Below are 13,361 nucleotides of genomic sequence, written 5' to 3'. Positions count from 1 at the left end.
GTATGTTGTATCTATAAAACTGGGTAAAACAAACTAAGATTATAAGATATAATATGCCCTTCATTTTTTGTGTTCATCAGTGAGTGAGTTTTTATTTTTTATTTTTAATAAGAACTAAACCAAACATTATCTGAAGAAATAGCAAAAAGCCGAAAAGACTTAAAAGATACCCCTCTGACAGATGGAGAAACATTATTTGTAGACGGGTCTTCCAAAAAAGATGAGAAAGGTAAAACAAAAACCGGATATGCTGTAGTAACTCTTGATAAAGTACTGAAAGCAGAAGCACTCCCTTCACACTACTCAGCGCAAGCTGCTGAGTTAGTAGCCTTAACTGAAGCATGCAAATTAATGACAGGAAAAAGTGCAACAATATACACTGATAGTCAGTATGCATATGCAACAACGCATACTTTTGCACAACATTGGAAAAATAGGGGTATGATTACCTCCACTGGAAAACCTGTAACACATGCAGCACTATTAACAGAGCTATTGCAAGCAGTCCAACTACCAAAAAAGCTTGCAATATGCAAATGTGCGGCACACACCACAGGAACAGACACTGTGACTAAAGGCAACGCCTTTGCTGATAAAACTGCTAAAGCAGCTGCAGAACAACAACCAAGTAGTCTTCTCCTAGTAACAATAGAACTAAAAGATGAAACGTTACTGGAAATGCAACAACAATCACCCCAAAATGAAATACAAAAATGGCTAAAAAAGGGAGCTCAACTTAAAGAAGGGATATACACCTGACCAGAAAATAAACCTATCCTACCAAAAAACCTATACAAATGGGCAGCAATTTCGAGTCATGGAGTTTCTCATGTCTCGAGAGGAGGAATGGTAGGATTAGTGAACAAAATATACACAACATATGGATTTAACTCTTATTCAAAAAATTTTTGTAGAACATGTTTGATCTGTGCTAAACACAATGCACAAGGGAACTTCAGACCAAAAAGGGGACTAAAATAAGTTTCTTAATAGCAGTGTTTATTCTAACCATCATAATTTGTGTTGTGGTTATAGCATTGTGGTATCTGTTGTAGCATTGTAGCTCTTCATCTGACCTTCAGAGAAAGTCCGGCTACAAAGGGAGCTGCAATCATAGTTTGCAGCTGTCTCAAACCGGTGAAGATTGTCCACAGCTCTGTTACAGGTTTTTAGGAAGGGCGCCAATCTACAGAAAGATGTTCACGCCAACACACAAAAAGATATTGATAATAGGGGGCGTCATCTCGATCATAATTGTAGGTGCCCTGCTAATATGGGAAAGAAATCATAGAACACTGCATAAAAGATCCCGGTCATCTGACCTTGACGAATCTGACGACAATAACAGGTGTGGAACAAAAAGAGCTTACCAATTTGGATTAATGGTGTGTGTGCAGTCAAACACCACCACGAATCTTGTCATTCCACTTACCAGTCTTAGCCGTAAAACAGAAAAAGGCCAAGATTATAAAAACTACAAATGGTACTTGACTAATGATCAAAAACAAACACAATGGGCCACAATAGTAGCTGATGCAAATAATGAATGGACCCCAACGTGGGGCACTACTGCATATGCAAAGCACCAGAAAAAACTATTCAAACTTAACGCAACAAGTACAGCTATATATCTAACTGTGAATCTTACAAAAACCTCCCTAAAACCCCCTGGGAGCAACTTACAGGGAGATTGTTGGCTTTTCCTACTAAGGGCCTATTCATCAGGGACGGATCCCAGTTTCCAACTGTTTATTTGTGAACATAAGAATACAACGACTCTCTCTCAAAAAACAGTAGAGAAAGGAGTTAGAATTGATCCTGAGAACCTGACCACAGACGACTGGTTTAAAATAACTACAGGAATATCTAAAATAGATAACAACTGGCTCTTAATGGCAGAACAGGCTGCCCAGGCAGTAAAAACAGATTGTGTAGTATGTATGGGAGCCAGACCACTGTTACAGGTGGTCCCCTCAACGTTGACAGAAAAATGCTTAGTAGAAGTAATGAACAGCACAAGACTCTCAACAAACTGTACTATGTGGGATAAGATTTATCCCTTGACTACAGCTGAAAAACAAAAACCGATGTTTTCAAATAAGGTTGCTCCAGGAAATTTTTCTTGCATAAACCGAACAGGTGTGGGGTCAAACATAAGCAGACTTAATGAAGATCAATGTACCTCCACCATAACAGTAGGTGTCAGCTTTAAACCTAAAGCACGCAGCGACATCTGGTGGTGGTGTGGAGACGATAAACTGTATGACAGGTTGCCATACAACACAACTGGTTTGTGTGCATCAGTGTCATTAATATTTCCCGTGTCTGTCATTCCACTCTCAGTGGCAGATTTGTTGGGTACAGTAGCCAGCATATTTCCACATACCTGGAAAAGTAGAGTAAAAAGATCAGGATGGAGTAAAGATGACCCTACTTATATAGATAGCATAGGAGTACCAAGAGGGGTTCCTGATGAATATAAGTTAGCAGATCAAGTAGCAGCAGGTTTTGAATCCACCATATGCTGGTGGTGCACAATAAATAAAAACGTTGATAGAATCAATTACATCCATTACAATGTGCAACGACTAGGAAATAAAACTGAAGAAGGATTCTCAGCCATCCATGAACAGTTGTCAGCTACCTCTCTAATGGCTTTCCAAAATAGAATTGCTGTCGATATGCTCTTAGCTGAAAAAGGTGGAGTATGTTCAATATTTGGGCATCAATGTTGTACATTTATTCCAAATAACACCGCAGCTGATGGGAGCCTCACCAAGGCCCTGGAGGGCCTTAGGTCACTTAACAGCAAAATGAAAGATCATTCTGGAGTTGACACCACAATGTGGGATGGGTTTGGAGAAATGTTTGGTAAATATAAACAATTAGTGCTATCTATCCTTATGTCAATAGCAGTCTTTGCAGCTATTCTCACTTTGTGTGGATGTTGTTGTATTCCATGTATAAGAGCTTTGTGCACTCGCATAATAACCTCTGCTATTCAGCCAGTCAAAACAGAAATGTCAGAGATGTATGCTCTCCTGAGACCTGAGGAGACAGAAGGAGACAGCGAAGGTGATGATGACCAGGAAGAAGAAGAGACTTCTCTGCATTTCCCTGATCTGTATCCTGACCCTAACGACAATTAGTTGTATACAGTAAACTTAAAGACCTCCTGCTACTTTTTCAATGACATGTACAGATAAAACACACCATGATGTCTTAACTGAAAATCTGAGAAGAAAAGGTTAATGATTGATGTATCAAGTGTTTAAAACATTTATAAAGAGGAGGAAAATGTTAGGGTTAATTAATGATTATATATGTTTTAACTTTAATAGAAGTGAAGCTTGCTGTTCAGAGTGATTATATCTTATATGTACAAGAGCTGCAAGATAGAGACAGGATGTTCTAGAACATTCTGTCGGTGCAGCTGTTTCTAATCTTATGAGTGTGCATCCCTCCCTTTTGTGCTTGGAATATTTTGTAACCAGGGCCTCTTCTCTTATCAATAAAAGGCAGAGAGAGCAGGGGCTGTCTCAGAGTGTGTTTGGAGGATTGTAATTGAGCAGCCTCTGAGACACTCTCACCTGCAGGTTAAAATGAACTAACTTCTCTGTGTCTTTCTTTGTGCAGAATTGTGAAAGTGTTTGGTGTTTAAACCTAACACATTGTCATGGATGTCCCTGGGGAAGATGTGCTCCTGAAGTTAACAGATGTTGCTCTAAAATCTGCTGGACGTTTCTGCTTCAATGCTGGATCACAGAAGAGGAAATGATCCAAGCCCATACCATGGTGCAACCTCCTACCATCACAGAGCCTGGCTGCAGGTTGGATGCTCCTTCTCCAACAATCATCTGGAGATCAGATCCATCTGATCCATGTTCTCACTGTGTGATGGTCCATCCCAGAAGCCTCTGAACCCAGACAAGCTGACTCCTCCTCTGAGGTTAACATTAGGCTTCTTCTCTGCTCAACTGTCCATCTTGAAATGCCCAGATTGATTGAAGGGTCCTTCTGCAGAGCAGATCCCTTCCATGTTCCTTTATGAAGCTTTGTTTTTAATCAGTTTAAATTGTAACCATCTGACCTGCTGCAGCCTGAAATGCAGGCATGGATGCATGTTTACTGCAGGTGAAGTTCAGGACCTAAAAATTCAGATTTTCTGTCATAAAAATAAATTCAGGAATAGTTGGTTTTTATTTTTGTGTTGTTGGCATTTTTCATATCATCCCAATATTTTATGGGTTACAGTTTTTTACTGAGATGTTTAGGTAATTTAACTGAAACTTGAAACTAAAAAAGTGATTATCTTGAAAGAGAAATATCTTGTTCGAAGGGTTTTAACATGTGGCCAATTACATAAACATAAAATCACCAAAGCCTCTAAAATGTGACCTTCTGTTGTGCAATCTGCTGCTGAACTATGCAGACTCGTTTTCACCTCTGCTCCCTTGATCCCCTTAAGAAGAATAAACTGAATTCTGCAGATTTTTTAAAGCACCAGTCTTTCAAAAAGACAAAGGACTGGGGCTGAAATCATGGACACATCATTGAGCATCCTGAAGTTGTCCACAGTGCTGAAGACAGCATCAGTTAGCCAGTCGTTGGTCATGGTTGGCTGCAGCATCTCACACCCACCCGTCTCCACGAGGGTTTAATCCCCTGGCGCTCTCCTTTCCTGCAGTTTACTGCACAGGACTTTGACTTCTTTCAGTCTGTAGAAAAACTCCAGCAAACAGCAGGTGAGTCTCTGCAGCAACCCGCGCTCTCAAGATTCTTTTAACAAAAGTTTTAACTGATGTTTGCTATTTTTCTGCATATTTGAAGCTGTTGTCTAGGAGTAAATCTGCAAGAGGAGGGAGTTCAGCTCTAACTTTATATTTATTCCATTTATTTTTTTAAAGAAGCTGTTTCTCAGTTTAAATGGTTAATTCTTACACCTATATTTATCTACATGTATTAGAAAGTGTTTTTGTCTCAGTAACTGGAGATGATCATTATGAAGATGTTTTTAAACTCCTCATCGTGTCTTTCCTGTTTAAATAAACAGCCTATGGGTCAATGTTTTCTCAGCTTATGTAATGGACAGCAGTTCTGTAGGTGGTCATGGTTCTTTATGGTTGATGGTAACCCTGAAGGAATCAAAATCTGGACACGTGCTCGCAATATGTCCATCATATTTCAGCTGCACCAAAGAAAACAGAAATAAGACAAAATATGGAAACAGTAAACATTAACAGGATGGAGGAATAATTCACGTACCTCACCTTTAGTAATAGTTGACAGAGTGATGCTTCGTCATGGTGACACATTAATCTGGAATTACAATGATTTTCTTTCTTTTTCTGCTCCCAAAATCTTTAAACCCGATGCAGGGTTTTTTAAAAACATAATTTTAACTGTGACCAGAGAAAATCTATCCCAGAATTATTTATAAAGACATAAATCAATAACAAATGAATCAAACCTGTAGTTGGTTTCAAAAAATAAAATTTGACTTTGAGAAAATTTCCACGCATGTAAAGGTTTTTATTTAAATCTCTCCACACTTGAAACAATAAGGTTTTATCTAAAAAGTGAAAATACCAGGAGGAATAAATCTGTGTAATAATCTAATCTACTGAGGTGATAGTGAGCCTACATGTGCAAAACCTTCTCAATGTAAAGTAGTTTAACAGAAAGTCCACCTTCTTTAGGTTCTGAGGATATCCGTACACTACTAGAGCATCTGCGAGGTCAGACACTGACGTAGGATGAGAAGGCTGGCTCGAGTTCAATACCAACGGTGTTCTATCAAATTAGGGTCATGACTCTGTGCAGGCCAGTCGAGTTCTTCCACACTGAGCTTTGCGATGTCCCAGTGGACCATGTCCTGTTGGAGCAGGAAGATCCACCTTAAACTGTTGGGAGCATGAAATTATCCAGAATCTCTTGGTATGTTAAAGCCTCAAGAGGTACTTTCACTGGAACTACCAGGCCGAGCCCAACTCCTGCAAGACTGCCCCACACCATGATCCTCCCTCCACCAAACTTTATATTGGACACAATGCAGTAAGACAGCTGCTTTTCTCCTGACTGAACCCAGACTTTATGAACCAAAAATGATTTGTTGCTTCACTTCAGAGAACGTCTCCACGGCTCTGGAGTCCAGCGTTCTTTACACCAAAGCAGCCTTTGCATTGCACTGTGATGAAAGGCTAAGATGGAGCAGCTTGGCCTTGGGAACCCATTCCATGGAGCTCTCTATGCAATGTTCTCTGAAGGCCACATGAAGTTTGGAGGTCTGTAGCTGTTGACTCTGCAGAGCAGTGGCAGCTCAGCCTCTGTTCTGTGGTGTGGACACTAGGAATAAAAGCCCTGGAAGGTAGGTTGTCCTTTGGTGAATCTTCATCAGATCTGTTCTGTCTGAAACTCCTTTCCTGAAGAAAACATTCATGCGGTTGTTAAAGTTACTAACCTATTAATCCTCTGAATGTCTGAACGTGCACTTGTCTGATTTGTTGCAGGACGCCTCCATCATGTCCATGTTCACCCACATGTTGGCGATCCTCTTTGGGATGGGCTCCTGGGTCTCAATCAACGGTCTTTGGGTGGAGCTGCCTCTCATTGTCCCTCAGATCCCAGAGGGATGGTACCTACCCTCTTACCTCTCAGTCCTCATCCAGATGGCCAACGTTGGGCCTCTTTTCGTCACCCTGATGCACCGCTTCCGGCCAGGCGCCCTCAACGAGACGTTTGTCATATACGTGATCATCATCCTGGGCACAGTGGCCAGTTTCCTGCTGGGTTTCTTCTGGAAAGAGACGGTGCTGGTAGCAGGTGTTCCCCGCAGTTTGGCTCTCCTGGTTTTGACCTTCTTCCTTGCTGCTGTTGACTGCATCTCCTCCGTTACCTTCCTGCCCTTCATGATGCGCCTCCAGCCTCAGTATCTGACCACATATTTCATCGGTGAGGGTGTGAGCGGCCTTCTGCCGGCTCTGGTGGCTCTGATCCAGGGTGTTGGGGTTGTGCACTGCATCAACACCACACAGTCAATGAACCACACCATCAACACCTCCAATAGTGCAGGAAACTACGATCTGCAGGCTCAGTACCAGCCTTCCAATTTCTCAGCTGAGGTGTTCTTCTTCTTCCTTAGCGCCATGATGCTGGTGTGCCTGGTAGCTTTCCTGCTGCTGAACCACCACCCCGCTGTCGTCAGGGAGCATCCCAACCCACGCTACACCAACGGGACAAATGAGAACTCTCAGAGCAGGAGGACATGGGCTGAGCAGAGGCCCATGATGGATCCGTTCAGGCATCAGAACCACAAGAGCAGAAACAGCTTTGGGACCGGCTCTTACAGCTGGATGCAGGTGGTTTATATCTTTGTGATTCTGGCCTGGGTGAACGCTCTGAGCAACACGGTCCTTCCGTCGGTCCAGTCCTACTCCTGCCTGCCGTACGGAAACAACGCCTACCACCTGTCGGCCACGCTGGCCGCTGTGTCCAACCCGCTGGCCTGCTTCATCGCCATCTTTGTCTCCATCAGGTCAGCAGGTCCAAGGGAAACAAACCCTCATAAATCAAAAATAGTATTTTTAAATAATTTCTTTCTCCCAGGACTTACACTAAAAACTTGAAAAGGAGCTTGAAAAAGTGAATTTGTGTCATTTCTTTTTAAATTATGGCATTTTTATCATTTAAAACTAGTTTTAGCCAAACTTGCTGAAACTAAACCTAAACCTTTTTACAGTTTCTCGCCGTTCTTTATTGGTGGCCTTGGTAGTTTTATTTAACTTTTATTTTAGTTAAACCAAAAATAGTTGAACTTATGAACGCTATATTCATTTTCACTTTAATTTTAAGTGTTTAATGCACCTTAGTCCACATGAGCACCTCAGGTTTTTTTGGAAACGTTTAAACAGACAGCTTCACTTTTATTTTCAATCAGATAAAACATTTAAACATCTTATAAATAAAATGACATCATCATATAAAAACGATACACAGAAACAGACCTGTTAGATGTCCAGAAATCATTACATTAGTTTATATGAGCTGCTGCTTTGCCAGGGCAGAAAACAACTGCAAGCAAATGAGTTTGAATTTACTGTGGATTTTGTCTGATCCACACGGGGTCAAAATTATACATACATGCTCTAATATATCCGTGCATTTAGTTGGAATCTAAACAAGTGGTGCTGAAGGATGGAGGAAGACCCAGACTGTCCTCCTCAGCTGGAAGGAGATTGTTTGGAATGTTCAAGAACATCTCAGGAACCACCAAGACCTCCCTGAGAGGGGAACTGCTGCAGCACCAGTGTTTCTGCTCACAGAAGAGCCGGCCCAAGGCTGCAGAGAGCCTCCAGGCCAGTAGGGGGGGATGTTTATATTCACACAGAACATAGAACTCAAATTCTAATTTGTTGAATGTTTAGAATTTTTTTAAAGAATTTAACATTTTTTAAACATTTTAATTTGTTTAGCATTTAAAATAATTAACTAAATTTACTTGTTGTAAATATGCAGAAGAAAATAATTTGTCAATAAATCAATCAATAGGTGAGAGCTGGTCACTCCTTCCTGACTCTACTGAGGCAATGATGCATGACCGCCAGCTCAAAAGAGCAAGTCAGAGAAATAACCATTTTAACATCACCATGGACTGATATAGAGAAGTCCCCTGCTTCAAAATCATCTTGAAACTGGACTAAAATCTGCAGCTGCCCACATGGAAGAGCCAGATGTCCTCTGGGGAACGGTTTGATGCTCAGATAAGCAAGTTGTTTGGGCACGAGAAGAAGGATGTTTTGGAAGAGTCAAGGTGATGCTTTCAAACATTCAAACAGCGTTTAGGAAACTGTGAAGCATGGAAGTGTAAGCATCATGCTGTGGGGTTGTTTCACTGGTTGTTTGCACAAAGTGGATGGAATAAGAAGGGAGAACATCTTCAGAAGCTTCGTTTTTACCTCAAATGAAAAACTAGATGGTTGAAATTTGAACCCAGTTGGGTGTTACTTCAGGACAATGATCCTAAACACAGTTCCAAACTGGTTCTGGTCTGGATCAGATAGGATAAAATTAACCGCGTTTAAAATGTATTAACTATGTATAAGCGGGCCTGATCTAAGCAACCAACCAATTAAAATGAACTTAATCAGTACTGCCAAACAGAGTGGTCCAGTATCATCTACTGGTGGTCAATGGTCTACATTTGTATAGTGCTTTAACAAGTCCAAGGCCTCCAAAGACTGTTACACACATTCACACACTGACAGTAGTAGGACTGACTGGGGCAGACTGGCCGAAGTGGGGCTGCCATACAGTCAGTGCCACCAGGGCATCTGACCACCATCAGGAGGCAAGGAGGGTGAAAGGTTTCATCCAAGGACACAACGACTGAGACGGGGGTTTGAACCGGCAAACCCCTACCACCGTGTGGTCCAGGTGCACCTTGCTAACAAACATTTAACCCAATACTAGCGGGGTTGTGTATATAATATGACCTTATGTGGATCATACACTTTCACATGTTCAGTGACCTCTTTGTTAGAGGAAGCAACTGCAGCTGCATGTCTGGAGGAAAGCCTGTGCTTCACAAGATGTTCCTGCAGCAGCTCCAGTTTTCCCAAATCAGAATTTACCTGAGACAGAGTAACTGAAAATCAGTGTGACTCTACAGGTCGTTGGTGTTCTTGGGCTTCCTGACGGTTCTGGGAACTGGAATTGGATCATATATAATGTTGATGGCAGCGCTGAGTCCCTGCCCCCTGCTGGCTGAAGACACTTCAGGTGCTGCTGTCATGGTGAGGTCACTTTGTCTCCTGCTGTAAAGGTTCTGACTTTAACTCCAGGTTAATGAGTCTGTCTGTCTGTCTATCTGCTCTACAGGTGCTGGCCTGGATCTTCTTCATTCTCTCTCTGTCCTACGTGAAGGTCATCATCGGGGTGATCCTGCGAGACGAAGGCCACAGCGCCCTCGTATGGTGTGGAGCTGTGGTGCAGTTAGGCTCCCTGCTGGGAGCCGTCACCATGTTCCCTCTGGTCAGTGTGTACAGCCTGTTTTCATCAGGAGATCCGTGCAACACCAGCTGCCCCTGAGTGGACACGTTCTTGGTTTACAAGGTTTCTCTATTGCTGCTTCTCACTGTGATTCCTGCACTCCAACATCTGATCCATTTCAGTCCTTCTGAATTAGCAGGTTTTTACTGAAGAAGTTTGAATGTAGGAGTTATATCAGAAGAAAGGGACAGGTTCATCTGAGTTCTACCACAGTGGTGTCCCAAGGTTTGGGCCTCTTTAAATCACCTGATTTCTAACGGGTAGATCTGCGTCTCATGTTTATTCCTAAGGCCAATTAGACAAAGAGATAACGAGGACACAGTCTAAACCAGTGTTTTTCAACCCTGGCCCTCAAGGCACACTGACCTGCATGTTTTAGATGTTTCCCTGCTCTATCACACCTGATGTAGAAGATTGCACTTCAGCAAAAGCCTGGTAATCAGCCATTAATTGAATTCAGGTGTGCTGAAGCAGGGAACCATCTAAAGCATGCAAGGCAGTGTGCCTTGAGGGCCAGGGTTGAAAACCACTGGTCTAAACCACCTTTGAACTGGTTTTACTCATTCAGTCATGATAAAAAGAAAGTACACCTGCCCCCTTGTTTATGCAGGTCCCCTCTTCTCTCCAGCATGTCTTCCCTTCACAGAAGGTTTGCAGACATTTATTTCTCCACAGCTCTCAGAATGTTCCACTGCAGTATTTCAATCAGACTGGGGTTTGTACTTTGACTAGGCCATTGGAGTACAGTTTGCACCCTGCTTTAGCAATTGGACAGATACTTTGATATACAGAGGAGGTCATGGTCCACTCAGGTCCTGGAGCTGCAAAACAAGCCTAAATCATCAATTTCTTCCACCCTCGTGCTTGACAGTTGGTATGAGATGTTTCTACTGCTCTGCTGAAATTGATGCTGTGCATTACAGTAAAACATCTCCACTTTGGTCTAATATGTCCCGAAGACATTGTTCTTTATTCAGAAGCAGTTTGCAAACCCTTGTTGCCATAGTGATCTAAGAGAGACGATGTGCTCTGAGAATAGGCTTCGACCTGTGTTTTCCAATCAGGTTCTTTCGTTATCGTATTCTGAACCAGATTCAAATATTATTTCTTTGTAAATCCGCTAATAGTTTACTTAGAGTAACATACTTTTCAATATTACTGTATTTTGATCACTTGTGGTGCAGATTGTTTCTGTCAGTCAGGGAAAACAAACGCAGTCAAATAGACTGAAAGATGGACAGAAAACTTCAGATCAGTTATGAAAGGTATTCAAATAAGTCCGGATGATGTTTAAACGTCAAACATTATTGTTTATTCACTCACTGGACTGTTTTTGTGATAAAACATCTGCACATTTTTCATATTTTTGTTTCTCATTTCATTTATTTTAATCACATTGCTTTATGATATATGCTGAACAAAATAAAAACGCTCCAAGATTTTTTTTCTCTTCATTGTTTTTGAAACTTGTCTTCACCAGAAGTTTAATTCAATTTGTTGTCTTTTCATTACATTTCTTATGCATCTGTAATGAATGAGTATAAATGTCAGAAAACCTAACTCAAAACTTAACTTAAAGATCAGATATAAAAGAAGTCCAGAAAAGCAACAAGTCTGAGGTGACTGTGGCTCAGTAGGAAGAGTAGTCGTCTGGCAATCAGAAGGTTGTGGGTTCGATTCCAGCTTCCTCCTGACACTTAACCTCAAGTTGCCTACCGATCTGCGTATCGGTGTGTGATTGGGTGAATGTGGCTCTAGTGTAAAGCGCTTTGAGTGGTCTGTATGACTGGAAAAGTTCAGTCCATTTACCATTTGTCTTCTGGTCAGGATTTCAACATCATGAGGCAGAAAGCTGCAGCAGTCTGGATGTTAGGGATGAAATCAAGGCTTATCAGATCAGGAAACATGTCACAATCTGTTATCGTCAGGTGTTTGGTGATCCTGTGCAAATGTCTTCAACTCATCAAGATGCTTAAAAGCATGGAGATGCTGTACTGTGACAGCCTGATTTGCTATTTCTGTTGACAAGGAATTCTCCAGTTGTACCTAATAAAGTGGCCAGCACAGAGGAACAAGCTGATCCTGAAGCTGACATGAGAAGCTGGAGATAGAAAACAATTTGACTTGTCCACCAGCTGCTGGTTGGACACCTTGTAGCTTCAGGGTTCTAGTCTACCGTTCCTCTGAAGATTTAATGCAGGTCCCATTATCTTCATCTAGCTCCTATGAATGTTTAGTCTGAATCCATCCATCCATCCCTCCTTTTAATTGGTCCATGTGTCTCCCCGTCTCTATGTCCATTTATCCATCTGGCCATTTTGTTTGCACCCATTGATTGGTTGACCTGTTTAACATCTATCCAACAATCTTCAACACATCTTTGAATCTCCATCATTGCTGGATAACTGCCAGCATTTGCTGTGTCTAACTCAGATGTCCCCTCAGTAGATGCTCATCTTCATGTTTTTCAGGACTGAGAGACCATCATGTTGCTTTCTTCTGCCCTTTTAAGCAAATGAACAGCTTCCCCTTGGTGGAAAGATAAAACAATGGGTGCACAACACTTGCAGCAGACAACACAAGTATTGATATGGGCATAAGTGTGCAATTGAATAAATGTTCATCCTGAATCCTAAACGTCTGCATCACACTAACTGGGATGTAACACAACAGGTTCATGGCTGTCGTTGCACAGACGATTCTGAAGGCTTTTCTCTTGATGGGATGCAGCTCGTCCCGTCCTGGACTGGACTTCACGAGCGCCATGGCGATTCTGACGGTGCACCACACCATCAAGTAGATTGCAAGCAGCATCACTGTAAATGGGATGTTTTTTATAACCATCTTTTTGAGGGGGCAGATGTTGCCTGTAGCTATTGTGGTCATCATGGCAGTGGACAGAGAGCTGAGCCAAACCATCACGGTACAAATCTCCCTCCACCTGTACTTCTTCAGCAGAGGGTAGGATGTGGGGTAAATCACAGCCACGTATCTCTCCATGCATATGAAACATAGATTCATTGAGCTTCCAACTTGGCCGTAAATTAATACAATGTTGAGGAGGTCCACTTGGTACTTTTGGTAAATGAACAAGAATATCAAATGTAGCACACATACCAGGTACAAGAAGCTGTGGAAAAGAGCTAAGTTACAGTTGAGGATTTCTGTAGACTTCTTGGTAGTGTAGGTGATCCACAGCAGTTTGGCTGTTACAGGCTGCCCGATGACAAAGGTGAAAATGTTGATCAGACTCAGACTAACCAGGTATCTTCCTTCCAGCAAACAACTTTTATATTCACCAGAGTAAGAGCCGT

The 13,361-nt window shown here is 42.0% G+C and overlaps 1 protein-coding gene across 1 annotated transcript; it reads left to right on the top strand.

Moving 5' to 3' along the window:
- The first annotated feature begins 4,630 nt into the window (after positions 1-4,630).
- si:ch73-196l6.5 (riboflavin transporter 2) lies at positions 4,631-11,489 on the top strand. Its single transcript, XM_047384200.1, has 4 exons — positions 4,631-4,745; positions 6,510-7,534; positions 9,668-9,791; positions 9,877-11,489. Exons 2-4 carry the CDS (start codon positions 6,522-6,524, stop codon positions 10,084-10,086), a joined length of 1,347 nt encoding a protein of 448 aa, XP_047240156.1. The 5' UTR covers positions 4,631-4,745; positions 6,510-6,521; the 3' UTR covers positions 10,087-11,489.
- Positions 11,490-13,361: the final 1,872 nt, after the last annotated feature.

Source organism: Girardinichthys multiradiatus, chromosome 13 (genome assembly GCF_021462225.1).
Source record: "Girardinichthys multiradiatus isolate DD_20200921_A chromosome 13, DD_fGirMul_XY1, whole genome shotgun sequence".
Taxonomy (NCBI): Eukaryota; Metazoa; Chordata; class Actinopteri; order Cyprinodontiformes; family Goodeidae; genus Girardinichthys; species Girardinichthys multiradiatus.
The sequence above is the reverse complement of the archived record's forward strand: the minus strand, read 5'-3'. Positions and strand labels throughout refer to the sequence as shown.